The 15,756-nt window shown below is 40.7% G+C and overlaps 1 protein-coding gene across 5 annotated transcripts in view; it reads left to right on the top strand.

Moving 5' to 3' along the window:
• Positions 1-15,756, top strand: part of LOC100706767 (involucrin) — a 72,938-nt gene that overhangs the window by 24,952 nt on the left and 32,230 nt on the right. For all 5 annotated transcript variants that reach the window (XM_019350946.2, XM_019350943.2, XM_005457539.4 and 2 more), the window contains exon 2: positions 8,254-8,291. Coding sequence is in view for 4 of the 5 variants with exons in the window: in XM_019350943.2 (XP_019206488.1) it covers positions 8,254-8,291 (38 nt within the window). In the remaining variant the exon portion in view is untranslated. The remainder of the gene's footprint in view (positions 1-8,253; positions 8,292-15,756) is intronic.

Consider the following 15,756-nt stretch of genomic DNA (forward strand, 5'->3'; position numbering starts at 1 on the left):
TCTGCTCTCATTCAAATGTTGTGCGTTCTTGGTGGGATTTCACATCAGCACCTGCATTTATACAAGTGGTCATCTTTAGAGTTGGTCACCTTTGATAGAGAGAGACTGGATAGCGAAGGCAAAGTCATTTCTTTTGCTTTAGTTATCCTATAGATTCAAATACATGAGGTTCAGGCAGAAAGGAGAACCAGTGTTTGTAATGATGATACTTCACTTGACAGTTTGTTTGCGATCTAAACAAAACGGCTACCGCAGCTCCAACTCATACTTTCTCTGATTTGCCGCACTGCCTTGTTCTCTCTGTTTGATTAGAAATCGATTTCTCAGTGCCCGCTAACGTCAGACCCAGAATAGCTGAGCGAGTGAGCAGTGCTGCATGCTGCTGAAAGTTTTCTCCCCTTTAATTCACCATTTACTCTTCTAACAGTAATTTCACCACCACCATGGTTCACCGGCTAGACGCTGAATGAAGTGCACTAGCTCTGTTAACATATTAGAATTATTTGCTGCTGATTAATCATTTTCAAGAGAAGACAGAACACCTGCTCTGTGCTATCGTCAGTCTGAAATATTTTTCTCAGTTTCTGGAGCCAGAAGTGACCACATCTGGCTGGACAAACGGAGAGCATAAGTAACTTATCAATCACAAGGTAGCCACTGCTGGTTGTGCCCTGATTTTCATTTATTTTTCTCTGAATGGGTCCACAATTTATTAAAGAAACATCATGTTGTAATATATCTGACTTGAAATCAGTGACTGGGACCACAAACATGAGACAAACGTTTGCTGACAGAATAAATCAAGTGAAAACAGGCTGTTTCCCCCCCATAGACTTCTGTACAATGTGTCTTCTTTTTAGAGCCACAGGTGTTGCCCCCTGCTGGCCATTAAAAGAACCTGCAGGTTTAAGCCACTTTCACTTTCCAGACTAAGAGGCTATGTTCACTCTTTTAAAGCAGCACGTGCTTGTAAGGACAGACTTGTTTCTTTAAAATGATTCAGCAATACAGATGCTAAAAAAGAAGTTGAAGTGTTAATGGTCATTAAGTCGTCTGACACTGACTGACACTAATGACTGCGATGTACGCCGCAGTCCCTCCTGGTATTGCAGGGAACTCTGGGTAAATGTCCATCAAATGGCACCAGAGTGATCACTGATACCGCCAGCTGTTCCGACTTACACATATTAGTCCAAGCAGCTGTGATTATTTCACAGTATGCCAGTGTGGGCCTTGCATTATAGTGACGGCTTTGATTTATTCCACAGATTATCTCACTGTCTCACTTTTGTGAGTGCAGTTTTCTTTCTCATTGAAAATATAAACGTGTGCATTATTTAAATGATTGTATGTTACAGGGGATCTTTAATTTTGGTTATTCGGTATTAGACAGATAAATATTTAGGATGAAAACTGCAGGTTCTCAGGTTTGTAAAGGTGTGACCACAATACTAAATTTTGCTCTTTCAAATGAGCCTTATTGTTCAAAGGGGCACAATTGTTGTTTCCCATTTTGTTTTTGTACTCAGGAAAAAACATAAAATGGTTACAACAATCTAGTAGTTTATGTCCTTGGACACAACTTTGCACTTTTTTTTCCACACAACACACACTGCCTGAACCAAACTAACTATTTTGAATGATAATGAATAATCAGATGTATTTATAGTGTAAATAGTCTGTCCCCTCAGGGACTGAGGTCTCTGAATGAGTGGACTGATTAATGTCACAGCCTCCAACTGTTTACTGTGGATTTTATTCTGGCCTTAAAGAGAAAACTTTACTTTGTAACCACAGACACGACCAATAACTAAGTATGAGACTGGACTATTTAAAATTTATGTCCAGAAACACAACTTAATAGATTAAATGTCATGAATATTTCAAGATCCGCCATGAGTCTGTATTATTACCCGACATACCTAAATACCTAATCCCCTGATGTCCTGAGCTTCAAGCTTCAATCTCTCAATGTTTCCTCCTGTCAGACTTTCTGAGTCTTCAGCTTCCCTTTGTGCCTTTCTCCTCACCCTCTCCTTCCTCCATCATTTCTCCAACAGGGAGCTCCATCAGCTCCTGAGGTCTCTGCTGTGTGTGTGTGAATTTGTATGTGCTTGTGTGTGTGTGTGGTTGTGTTGTGTGGAGTAAATGGCCTCCAGGATCCCCTGGGCTGCATCTCAAATGTACTCACAGAGAAGCAGAGTCATGACTAAGACTGCATGCCTTTCATTAACAGAGAGAGCGAGCGAGCGAACGTGTCTAACAAAGTTGAAAAAGTCAACTTATTCCTCTGGTGGAAATGTGTCTACGACTAAGAAATGTTTTTAAGGAACAAGTTTGCATTGTGTGGGTCAGAGTACATGCGTGGGTGTGGGTCAACTCGCTGTAAAGTCAGCGTTATTGTGTTTACATAAGAAAGATGTTTTAATAAAATCTGATCACATTAATTCTGTGAACAACACAGGACTTGGTGAACTGATGTTTGATCACCTACATTACAATGTGTTGTACCTACAAAGTATTTAGATAACTTACATTTTTTACAATATTGAATTTTCATCCTCTTCCAAGTTGAAACTGTGTGTGGAGCCCGTTTCTCTGTCTGCTCCATACTGTCTGATTTCCCGCTAGTCTTGAGAGGTGATTATCTGGAATCCTACAGAGAATGAATGTGCGCACCCCATTTAGCTCTGTTTACTGGTTTAGTGGATGTGCACCACATTTCAGTGAGCTTCGATGTTTACACAACCACACAGAATAAAACACAGTGTGTGAAGGCCTGCTGCATTAACAGCTTGGTGTGTTTAAATCAGTGGTTCTAAACTCGGGGTTGGGCATCAGCAGTTGTGCATGGAGCCACTGCAGGTGAGGTGAAGTAATACTGAATCAACATGACTTTTCTTTGTTTAAGGAAAAGTGAGAAACAGACTGATGATGCTATTGCACAAACCTAATCTTCATCTTGTTTTATTAGTAATAATTAATATCATGATCACATTTTTTGAGTAATCAGTAATCTTTATTAAAGGGACATTTCTAAACAAATATATAAACTTTTAAAATGAAGCCACATATGCTGAACTACTGACAGGATTTAAAAACTAATGTCCCTCAAGACAGCTGTGCCTGATGGTGAAGATCTCTTTTCTCAGCATTACCACATAACCTGAGTTCAATTGCACCATCAGGCCGGGGTCTTTCTGTGTGGAGTTTGCATGTTCTCCCCATGTTTGCGTGGGTTCTCTCCGGGTACTCCGGTTTCCTCCCACAGTCTAAAGACATGCAGTTAGTGGGGTTAGGTTAATTGGAAACTCTCAGTTGCCTGCGGTTGTTAAAGTGAGTGTGCATGGTTGTCTGTGTCTACGTGTTAGCCCTGTGACAGACTGGTGACCTGTCCAGGGTGTACCCTGTCTCCTGACAATAAATGACACGTGTTAAACCATATTTTGCTTTAACATCCTTCTGGGACTGATGGGGACCACAATTCACAAAATAAACATCATGTTTGATTCAGTAAGACATGAAACTAGAAAGTGAGATCATAAAGTCATCAGGAAAGTGTTTGCTAAGGTCTTAGAGCAACAGAAACAGCGATCATTTTCCTATGGATGTCTGTGCAACTGGAAATCTTTTTGTAACCACGGGAGTCGCCCCCTGCTGTCCAGGACAATTAATGCAGTTTTAAGGTGCATCTGCACTTCATGTAACGTCTGTGTTTTGGAATAAAAATAATTAAAAACACTTTTTTCCTTGAAGTGGAGCTTGGTGAGCACTAGGGTCTTTTGTAACTGAATCAATTGCTTTTAGCACCTTCTTGTCCCTTGACATAAAGTGTAACATCTGTATTGTCCACCCCTGAGCAAGAGCAAAAAGCTACACCCTCCCTACACCTTTGGCCTTTGTTGGTACTCCTTGGAGAAACAACTTAGGTCTCCATTGAAGTTATGAAGGCTGAGGTATTATTAGATACTGTCGTGCTTGGGACCAGCGAGGCGGGACCAGGGAGAGTTTAAAATCAATGCAGACAGCATCACTGTGCATGTTGGGCCATATGTTCAGAATGCGATACATAAGAAATGTCGGCTCTTTGAGCAGCGCAGCCTGATAAGTGAGTCCAATCTGCCTTATTGATTACAGCTGTTAAATCCACTTCAACCAGCCTTTCGCAAGGAGACGAGAGAGGCGATGCGCTAAAGGAGGATTTTGAAGGTTTAGGCAATGAACTGTTCTAATGATGAGTGTACAACACCCAGGATTACTCCTCAGATTGATATTCAACAACTTAGGCAATTTTCTTCATAAGCACTCTCATCCTGTCTTCTTCTAGCTGAAGTTGGACTAATTTCATAGCACTTGACTTGAAGTATTTTAGTCCTCCTGCAGCCCTTTGGATCAAACAGGAGTGATTTTATCTCACTTCTTTCTACCAAAAGATATTACAGATGTAGGTTATAATCTGTGTTAACAAGGGGGAGGCCCCTCCTTTCAGTGCCACTTAATTCTAATATCCTTCAATATCCCAGGCATCACTGACTCATACAGGTCACGCCCTCCTGTGCCAAGGCACGGCGTGGATAATTAATCTAATTTTAGCGCTGGCACTCAGTGATACACTGGACAGAGATTTCCTTCTCAATCATCTTAATGCTGCAATAAAAGATGTTGCTTCCAGAAGGAAGAAAAGAAGACTTTTCCATGCACTTCAGTTCCCTGCTTATGACTCATATCCTGTTTTTGTTTATATATTTAGGATGCGATGCTTGCTACGTGAAACATACTGCGACAAACTGACTCAGCGACTGCCACAGTGTTCACACAAGAAATAAGACCAAGGTCATTTATTAAGGTTTAGCATAGCGCATGTATGCACATCCCTTTCACAAAATATATGATTATTTTATTTATTTTAATAGCATTTTGGTTGCTTATTATGTAATTAAATGTATGCACTTTTGTGCTTAAATATAAAATAAATAAATAAATGAGCTAAAAGCTTGATGCCAGCTGGTGCTGAGACAGAGAATGAGCTTAGAGACAAGCTTTTACGGTCTTCAGGGCACAGGATGACCAGGTGAACCACATTAGCTGACAGCCCTCCCAAGGCTCCTGAATCATAACAGGAGCATCAAGGACAGCTTACTGGAAAGAGCTATTCATAATCCTGTTAACATGATTTAGAGCTCAAGAAGTCTCTGATCAGTCCTCTGTCTCTGTAGCCTGGTTTTTACCGTCTCATATCTGTATCACTCTTTTTTGTATCAATACCATCTGCTGAGAATGATTTGGTTTATTGTATTGAACTGACACACTGAACAGCTTTGTGCTGTATTCTGGATCTAACTATTTAATTTTATTATGCAGTAAACAAGCAGTTTGCTCCTGGGATTCTTTCACCTGCACCTGGAACAAATTTTACTGACTCCAAATCTGAAAACCATTTTCATCTACAACATCCTGTTTTTTTATTCATGAAGTATTGGACAGCTATTATAGCCTGACAGAAATTTGATGTGCTTCAGCGTTTAAAAAATACATTTAATTAAGCAAAAATTAAGGAAGGTGTCTTTGTTGGTCCTGAAATCTATGACCTGATTCTTGACGATGAACTCAAAAGCAAACTGAAGCCTACTGAAGCAGCAGCTTGGGAAGCATTCGTGCCGGTTGTCCATAATGTCCTTGGCAATTATAGAGCAGAGAACTGCGCCGTGTTTGTGGATAGCATGCTGAGAGTATATCAGCTAATGAGGACCAGAATGCCACCAAAGATGCACTTTTTCCATTCTCATCTCGACTTTTTCCATCAAAATTTGGGCGATGTCAGCAATGCGAAAAGATTTCATCAACATATAAAGGTGATGGAAAACCGATATCAGGGAAAATGTAATCAAGCACGATGGTTGATGAGATGGATGAGCAGTACAAGCGCAACAGGAAGTGCCTCATTTTTTACCTGGTTTTCAGTAACATGCTTTAACATTTCTCTGGTATCATCAATATACAGTGCAAACATTAATAAACATATTGAGAAATTTGGTGGGAAAGGTCTAATTCAAGAACCAAATGTGAATAAAGTCATGCAGTTTAATGTAGTAAAGACTCCTCAACTTACAGAAAAATAATTCATTACTGCAGAATGTTGACACTTGGTATAAATCTGCCATTGGGTGCAAATAACTGTGGCATTTTCTGCTGCCTGCTTACTGTAATCACTGAGCTGGCACACTACATGTACAACTTCAGGCACCTGCAGTATTGTGCAGAAGTCTTGAGCCACCCCTCCTTTCTTCATATTTTGCTGCCAGTTAGTCTTTGAAGCCTCAGTTCAGTCCTCGGACGTGACCATTTTCAGAGAAATGCTTTCGTTGTTTGTTAGGCCACTTGACACTGACCCATGAGTCATATAAGCACAGAAAAAGGAATCTAACTCAAGGCGTAAACCAATGTTATGTCTGTACATAACAGACGTCTTAGCAAAGAAGCAATTTAAAGTTTTAGCTTTTGGCATTTTGTTATGGCAGCCTGTTAAAACAACACAATTTGTTCCCATTTCTTTAGTTAAATATATAAAAAAATGACAACAATAATACAGTTTGACAAGCCTAAAATAGAACGTTTGCACCAACAAGTTCATTCTCAGACAGCTGAAAACTTGGCATATCCTGGCATGGTGTGCAGTGTGTCCTTAAACTATGTGGGTAAACTGGACAACTGGAGGAAGAAGTGGCAGGTCTAAAAGAAACAACTATCCATAGCAGGTGAAAGGTATCTGAAAGTCATGTCCTTCAAAAAAAAGGAGAAAAATCTGAAAGATGCACCTGGCTCTTCAGTTAATCTACTGTTCACAGAAGCATGATCAGAAATGGTCTCGGTGGAAAGGTTACTGTCAAGAAATCATTCTTGAGGCTGGAGACCAGAGAGAAAAGGCTGAGGTAAACCACACAAGAACTGGGCGGAAAATCAGTGGCAGCAGGTTTTATAGAGTGATTGATCCAAATGGAAAAATTCTAAATCAATTTATTGTCATTGTGAATGACAAAAAGTACTATCAGATTTTTTTCCCTCAGATTTCTTACATGCATTACAATCTGGAAAGCATCTGATTGGCAATAGCTTTATTTTTCAGCATGACAATGATCCCAAACACGCTGCCAGTGCATTAAAAAGCAGCCAACATCCAAAACAGAGCTTTGGATGCCCTTCAAGAAGCTTGTAAAATGATTCCTCAAATTACAAGAAATCATATCTAAAAGATCTCGTCTTGATGCATGCTCAATCATCCAGGTAAGGAAATCCCAGAAAGTCCATTCTGTTCATCTGGACGTGACGTTTTCAGGAGAAGAAAACATCACGTCCAGATGAAAAGAGTTCAGACTATTAACTTTCAAGCTCATACATACTGTGCTTTTGCCTTATGCACTGGATTCCCGTGTATGTTTGCACCTATTTCCCATTTTTACAACAAAATATAAAGAAACAAGGGGTGGCTCGAGACTTTTGCACAGTACTCTGGGGTATTAATGCTGCTCTGCTGCACAGCACATCCAGTAATGTAGCAAAATAATGCAGGACAGCCTGTTTGTGTCTCATCATTGTTTCGTTTGTTGCTAGCTCTCACACAGAGTGCTAGCATGAGCTGCTACACTGATAGCTTCATTGGATAACTTAATTTAGCGCTAAGGTCACGTTCAAGGTCATCAAGGAAAGCAAGAGGAGTGGTGAGTCAGCTATCATCACAGTCTCTCTACTCTGCTCCACCAGAGAACAGTGGTCCCTGTTTTCTATTTTATTTGCACTAAATTATTAACTTTACTGGCAATAATAAGTAGGAGAATGGCTTCCACTGTTATCACCCTCAGATATTTCAGAGTCATCTCTGACCTCCATGACTCACACTGGTTGTGCCCTCTGCGTGCCAAAGCTTGGCGTGGATAATTAATCTAATTTTAGCTCGGTGTGTTTGTGCTCGAGTGTGTGTGAGAGAGAAATACTGGACGGCGTTGTCATTCCTCCACAGTGAGCAGGCCGAAGGCGGCTTCAGTGTGACATACTGTTATCTGCTTCTCCCTCTTGCTGTCAGTGTTTCTCCCTCACTGTATCTTCCTGTCTCACATTGCTCGCCTTCTCCTATCACAGACAGCTTAAACCGATTTCTGTTTTCTGCATGTGGCATCATACCTGTAACTACTGAAGCACCTGATAATGAAATCTTAAATTCATCTCATTCTCTCTCTCTCTTTCTCTTTGGCTCTACAGCAGCGGATGCCGTGCCGGTACGGAAAGATGGGGATCAGGTAAAGTGCTATTATCTCTTAAAAAAAAAAAAAAATGCCTGCACCATTTTCTGCACACCTCAATCTATTTTTCCATTTTGCTGAAAGCCTCTGTGACAGAATGTAAAAGACACTCTGGTGCTGGCGTCCTCAGCTCCCCTGTTACATCTGAGCGCTCTCCAGAGTGAGAGTGGTAGCATGAGTGTTGATTTTTGTCCCCTCAAATATTATAGAGGTGAGAAAGAAGCGCTGTTACTCAACCAGAACTGCCTCCTGTTGTTACACATTGTAGCCTCAGCCCTGAAAAAGGTTAAAGACCCGCCCCCAAAGATACCGGGTGCTGCGAACAAATGTATGCCCTCTTCCTGATTTCTTCATTTGTGGTGTATGAGTCACACTTAAATGTTTCAGATCAAACAACTTCTGATATTAGACAACAATAACCTGGATAAATGTAAATTGCAGTTTTGCAAAGTTATCCAAACTTACCCCCGAAACCTAAAAACTGGTTGTGCCAACCTTGGCAGTAAGAACTGCAGTGCAGTAACTGACAGTGAGTCTTTCCCATCACTCAGGATGAATTCTGACACACAGTTCTTTGTAGAATTGTTTTAATTCAGCCAGATTGTAGAGTTTTTAAGCCTGTTTAAGGTCACGCCAAATCAGATTCAAGACCAGTCTTTGTCTAGACCCCTTGCTGGTGTGTTTTGCATCACTGTCCTGCTGTATAACACGAGTGCCGTTGAGCTTCAGGGCACAAACTCATGGCTGGACATTCTCCTTCAGATATTTCTGTTAAAGAGCAAAATTAATGGTTCCATAAATTCATCCAGGTCCTGAAAGCAGCAATGCAGCCCCAGACCATCACATTACTGCCTCCATGTTGTTATGATGTTCTTTTTATGAAATGTGTTAGTCCTACACCAGATGTACTGGGACTCAAACCTTCATCAGTCCACGGAAAAGTTAACAGAACTCTTCATGTTTTCTGTGGTTTTCTCCTCTGAACTCTCCCATGGACACTATTCATGCTCAGTCTGTTTGTTACGATTGAATCATGAACTCTGACCTTAAATGAGTGACATGTGCAGTTGTTTAAATTTTGTTCTGGGTTCTTTTGTGACCTTCTTGGAGTAAATCTGCTTGGGCAGCCCCTCCCGGAAAGGTTCACTGCTGTTCCAAGTTTTCTCCATTTGTGGGTAATGGTTCTTACTGTGGTTTGCTGGAGTGCTAAAGCATTAAAAATGGCCTTGTAACCCATTCGAGGATGATAGATCAGCTACTCAGTTTCATGGCTTCTTGTTTCTTTCGTGGATGTAACATGATTTGCTGCTTTTTGGAATATTTAATGTTGGGATCATATTTTCTGAGTCTTCTAGGGTCTGCTTGGTGTGGTGTAAATGTCATTAGAGAGTCAGCACAAGGGCCCTCATGGATGTCTGTGTGCCTGCCTGTTTTTTGTGATGATGTGAGCTCTTGCACAGAGAATTTACATTATGATGTCTCAACTATGCCTGCAGACATCAAATAAGTCAGGAATGGCTGCTCGGCCTTTGGCCATGTCCAGCTGTTTGCGTCCCCTGCAGAGTGTAATCTTTAGCCTACTTCACTTTGTGAGACAGGTTCTATTTAAGTGATTTATTGATTCAACTGGCAGTAATCAGGCCGGGGTGCACCAGGTGAAATTTAAGTCTTCTTTCCGAAAAATGTGGTTAATTGCAGTTAATTCAAGATTTAACAACAGGAGGCAATTACTTTCTCACATAGGACCTGGTAGATTTGGGTAGCTTTTGCCCTAATAAATGAAATCATCATTTAAAAACTGCATTGTTTTTACTCTGGTTATCATAAATGTGTTTGATGATCTGAAACATTTAAGCCTGAGAAATATGCAAACAAGTAAGAAATTCAGAACGGGGCAAATACTTTCTCACAGCACTGTGTGTGTGTGTGTGTGTGTGTGTTCGCAGTGTCTCTAGTTTACGGCCATAAAGTGTTAAGACAGTCTGTTTCAGTATATGGGAATGGGAAAGTACTCCTCTTTTGGGGCATCCTCCTCCCCGGGTGTTCAGAAGTATTATTGAAAGTGAGAAAAGAGTTTGGTGGCACCACAGGGAGCTCTGTGAAGCCTGAAAGATATCCTCAAATGTACTGAGTTGGTGCTGAAATGTGAAAATGAATCTGTAAGAAGTGAACCGACCCCAACTCTGAAGCCTTCATCGCAGCCTGAGCCCAGAGGCTCAAAGCTTGTTAGGTGATAATAATCGACCCTGTTTCCAGTCTTCTAGTTTGGATGAGACTCATCATCTTTACCTTCTACAGTGATTTCTTTTTCTTTTTTTAACACAAGCACTCCAAAAACTATTCAGGTGTCGTTATGGCCTCTCCAGCTTTTTATCGACACTATTCATGTGTTGCTCATCCTTAAGCTAAGTTTTTAAAAACTCACAGTGGAACACAACAAGCATTTGGACCTAAAAACGATGGCAGACTCAGTAAGCAGATTAGGAAATCCTAGGATAAAACACCCAAATCTGTGACTCCCAGTATATACCGCAAGACAAAGTCAGAGCACTAAAGAAAGCTGAATAAAGCACAATAACTCTTATCTGTGTGATCTTGTTTTGTGGATCGTTGTAATTATGAGTGAATAAACATTTTATTTAAGAGCACAAGCTTTTAATATACGTCGTCCTCCAGTTTCAGGTCAGTGCATCAGGACATGAATCTTTCTAACAAACATGCAAGCCTGCCAAGGATTTCTTTCATGTCCAGACAGTGGGATGGTCTCATCTGGCTGAGTCAGTAATCTGCCCTCAGTTCAACTGATTATTAATTTTACTGCTAAAAAACAGAGTCAAGGCAAAAACGCATCAGCAGTGTGTCTGCTGTGTTGCTTTGGCACCATCACTGTGAGTCACAGACTTCAGACAGTCACTGAAACATTAAAAAAGTGGAGTGCACAAGTGACCGAGTGGCTGAGGCACACGTAATGAATCGAACTTGTCATTTAAATTTCATAATTCTGGTAATTCATCTCAGTATTTTATTATTAATTGATTAGCTTTGCTGACCTATGAACAAATGGTTCTGGGTCTGAAACCTCCAGACAGCCGAGGCATTTCTGGGTTTCAGTTTCACCCCGACTCTGCTGGTGCTCCACCCTCCTGCCTCAGACTGTAGTTCAGATTAATTAGTGCCTCTAAATTGGCAGAGGTGTGAATAGTTGTCTGTCTCCATGTGTCACTTGTGTGATGGCCTGGCAGCTTGTCCTGGATGTGCCCCATCTCTCACTCGGTGGTAGATGGGAAAGGCTCCGGCCACGTCGGATGATAAGCAGGCGGAGATAGTGAGTGATGGATGGATGTCTGCTTAAGTTTGGCTTAAGGGAGCTAAGGGCCATGAACAAAATCTCACCAGAAGATGAAGCTGAATGTCTCCACCTTATTCTTACACCTGTTCTACAGCAAACAAGACACATATAAACACCTTTTTCACTTTTGTGAATGAAAACACACCGTAATCATTGCCTACAGTGTACTGCCAAACAGCCACAGGTGTGACCAAAACTAATGGGCTTCATCACAGTGTAGTTATCAAATGCTTCACATTTCTTACAACCAAACGAGCCATCTGAACCCGAACCAACAACGTGCCACACTGCATATAGTTTTAGCCTTCCTGTATTGTTTTATTGTTCCAGTATGTTTGCTGAAGTGCAGTGTCGTTAGTGAAAACTGAATTTTAGTCACGTGACTAAAATCGCTGCTAATCTCATTAATGCCAAAAAGCTCAGAATTACTATTCATTACCATTTTTACAGGATCTATTGAGTGCAAATAGCTCAATTTAAGCAAAATCGAGCCAAATTTAAAATTTTATGTTGAGTAAATTAATTTAGAGAAATATCTTGACGCACGGGCGATAATCCAGGTGAGGAAATCCCAGTAAAGTGATTCTGCTCGTTTGACTGCTGCGTTTGGATGAACTGAATCAACCTGTTTGATGAAATGTTACAGTTTTAAGTTTTTTTCCTCACTGCATTGATGTGTCATGCATGGTTAGTTCAAGGAATATGTTGTAAAAGCTGCTGTTTAAAAGCTTGTGCCGATTATATTTTTTAAAATGAAAGCACGCCTTTCAGTTGTGCGGGCAAGTTCAAAGTATTACCTGACTAACTGTGTCTTTTGTAAATGAATATTTCAGTATTACTGTATTACAATGGTATAAATTAGAGTAGCACCCACGGAGTCAGCCAGTTATTCATGTGGCTGTAAGGCAACATCAGACTTTATATAAAAATTTTGGAACTTTAGAAAATAAAATGTAAAATAAACTTATCCAAGAATATAAAATTACTATTAATTTAATGCCTTTATGATGTAACAGTTAACACTTTATTGCAAAGTTGTCTTATTTACTGTCACATCAGTTCCTCCTTTCCCTCCTCTCAGTGTGAGCTCTTCATACACACTGTGTTGAGCGGAGCACGCAACACACAGGTGGTGTGAAATACTGATAATCGATAAGAAAACAATGTGTTGTGTTACTGTAAGTGCAGTAAAAGCTCCCTAACAAGTGTCATAATATAGTGAGAGCCAGCGGGTGACAGAAAGTGGCTAAAAAGCATTGTTGTCATGTCAAGACATCTGAACACAGAATTAATGGGAAGAAATCTGTTTGTTGTCACTGACACCTGATCTGGTTTTTGACTGAGGATGTCCACTAGTCATTTAAAGACTGCAGCCTTTGCTGGTCGGTGCCAGCGATAGTATTCGGTTAAATGTATTACTCATATTTTATTAATGTAAAATTGCAGGGTTTGGGTGGCCGCTGACCACTACCTGAGTCTGCATCCCTGACAGATGGCTCTGCCCCGGGTAGTGCTACTCAAGGTCTCCATTAATGAAAGTCGTAAATGAGCAGAGGTGGGGAAAAAAACACAGAAAAACATGTCTGTATGTCAAATATAACCAAAGCTACATGTAACCAGGTTCTGTTTTTTCTGCACCAGGATGTATGATATGGAGCAAACTGCTAAACTCTAGAAACGAATCTGACTCTCGGTGCATTGGTGACACTAAAAGCTGCACATTTCAGCGATATTCGAAGCACGATTTGGTTGACGGAGAATGTGATTAACAGTTTCGTATAGTCCCTAAAGTACACAAAATATTTGTTTGGACACTTTTTTTAACTTCATCGATTTCACATTTTTAAATGTCTTCTGAGGGTTTTCTGTCTTTTAGACAAGTTGAGGAGTGTTTTCTGTTCCTTGTCTAAATTACAGGCCAGTCAAACACAAGGAACACCCCGACATGTTGAGTCATCCCTAGTGTAGTCTTGAGGACTTAAAAAAGAGTAATGGGATTGCTTATGTTTTAGAAGATGTATTCTCTCATCGTAGAGGCTTCTTCAGTTCTAAAAACAAATGGTGGAGAGTCCTAGGTATTTTATTCCAAGTCGGGGTTGTCTTTGTTTAAGGTGATCCTTAATGTCAATGACCCACTATTGATTCTGAGACTCAACACATGAGCTGAGGTGTGAAAAAAGGTGTAGGTTTATATCGTTTCCAGGGGTTAAGGGTGATGTCCACCCCATCGTGTGATGTGTTGAGGTCACCTGGGCAAAGTGTAAGTGAGGACTTAAACACCTTGGAAGGGATTTCAAGACTGCATTGTCAGTGGCTTATAACAGATGTCATAAGTCACTGCCTCTGTTCAATGTTGCTCATTCACAGTGGACATAGATGACCTCCTTTACTCCTCTTTCACACCACCTGTCTTCTCCGTCCAAAATGTGAACACTGACATCCTCAAAAGACTGTCCTTTGTCCTGTAAATGCAAGTGTTCTCCTTTTTAAGCTCTCAGGACTGACCTGGATGACTGAGAAGCTACACAGACATACATCCCCAGTCTAAATGCTGTTTCAGAGACTTTGGAAGGTAGACAAAAGGAATATTAATTTCAACTCCTGCACGTGTCACAACATCATGAAAAAGGAAAAGGGATGCTCTGTTGGGAGAAAATGGTGGTGTCACAGCCTGCAGGAGCTCATATTAGTCAAACCTGTGTGTACTCCTGTGTGTACGCCGGCACTCTCGTGACTGTCTGTGTGTGACCGGGTGTGAAGGTGTGCCAGTGTTGATAGTCTCTTACCAAGGCCACAGAGCTGCTGTCCCCTGGGTTCAGGCTATTACTGAGCCATGTATCACTTCTCAGCTGTGGACCCTGGAGAGAGGGAGAGGAGCAGAAAGAGTAAGAAAGGGAGACAAAAATGGAGACGTCCGTCCTTTTTGTTGTTCCATCAGTGATTGATGCTTTGTGTGTGTGCTGCTGTCACTTTCTCTTTTATGTAAGTGCTGTTATAGTGGTAGTTAGTCCAGGTAACTTAACCCTTAAAGCCTGTTCCCTGATGTACACTCACAGAAGCTTTTGGAGCTTTTACAACAAAACATCCCAACAATTTCAAACTTATATAACTGAACAGTCATGGATACTATCAGCATTCTGGTATGAAACTGTCATAGGACAGTGTAGCAGGCAGGAAGAGGACCCAAATGCAAGACTCTGCAGACAAATGTGAACTCAAAACACAGCTGGCTGGGAAATGGCAGATTTATGTAACTAGAGCATGAGACGGACATGAGACCAGGACTACAGATGTATTAACTAGACAAGACGGGAAATGCAGACGGTCACGGAGACAGAACACAGAGAGACCAGACAGACATGGGGGCACGACTGTGGAGACTGGAGGTAAACAAACACGGAGACGAGACGGGGACGGACTGGACAGGAAAGAGGAGCTAAAATAAAACAAGAAATCAGAAGCTATATATAAAACAAACTCAGAGCCACTAGAACATAACATATTCAGGAACAAGAACATACATTTTCATATAATTTTATATGATAAATCCGTTAAATAGATGACATACTCAATTTTTTTCAAATTTCTTCTCTTTTTTTTTATCCTGACATGTCAGTGAAATTCATTAAAAAAGATTAATCTTTTTGTCTTCGTCTAATCTTTGTGAGAATTAAAGAGCAGTTTACATGGCAGGAGAAGGTTAAATCTCCACAAAGGTTGCAGAAGTCTGTGTCCGTATTCATCACATTATTGCTTAAGTAGCCACTGGTATTAAAGGAAATTTAAATAAAGCAGGCTACATTAACCTGCTTCCTTTTTCACCATTGGTCACCACAGCGTGTAGCTATTTTAGCTACATGCTGAAAACCTCCCGAAATGACTTGTGTCGCCTTCTTGGATTGAACCCAGAGATCTTTTACTTACAAGGTAAATGTGTAAACCATAAACTACTGAGCCACTATTAAAGGAAACTTACATAATGGACATTTACATAACAATTCAAAGTAGTTGCCCAAATTGCTTAAAATAAGTTTGCTTGTTGTTTTAAAATCAAAATCAACAGAACATCGAGAAGGAGCACAAAACCACAGTTTTTATGCAGGAATAGGTCAG

Source organism: Oreochromis niloticus, linkage group LG22 (genome assembly GCF_001858045.2).
Source record: "Oreochromis niloticus isolate F11D_XX linkage group LG22, O_niloticus_UMD_NMBU, whole genome shotgun sequence".
Classification (NCBI taxonomy): domain Eukaryota; kingdom Metazoa; phylum Chordata; class Actinopteri; order Cichliformes; family Cichlidae; genus Oreochromis; species Oreochromis niloticus.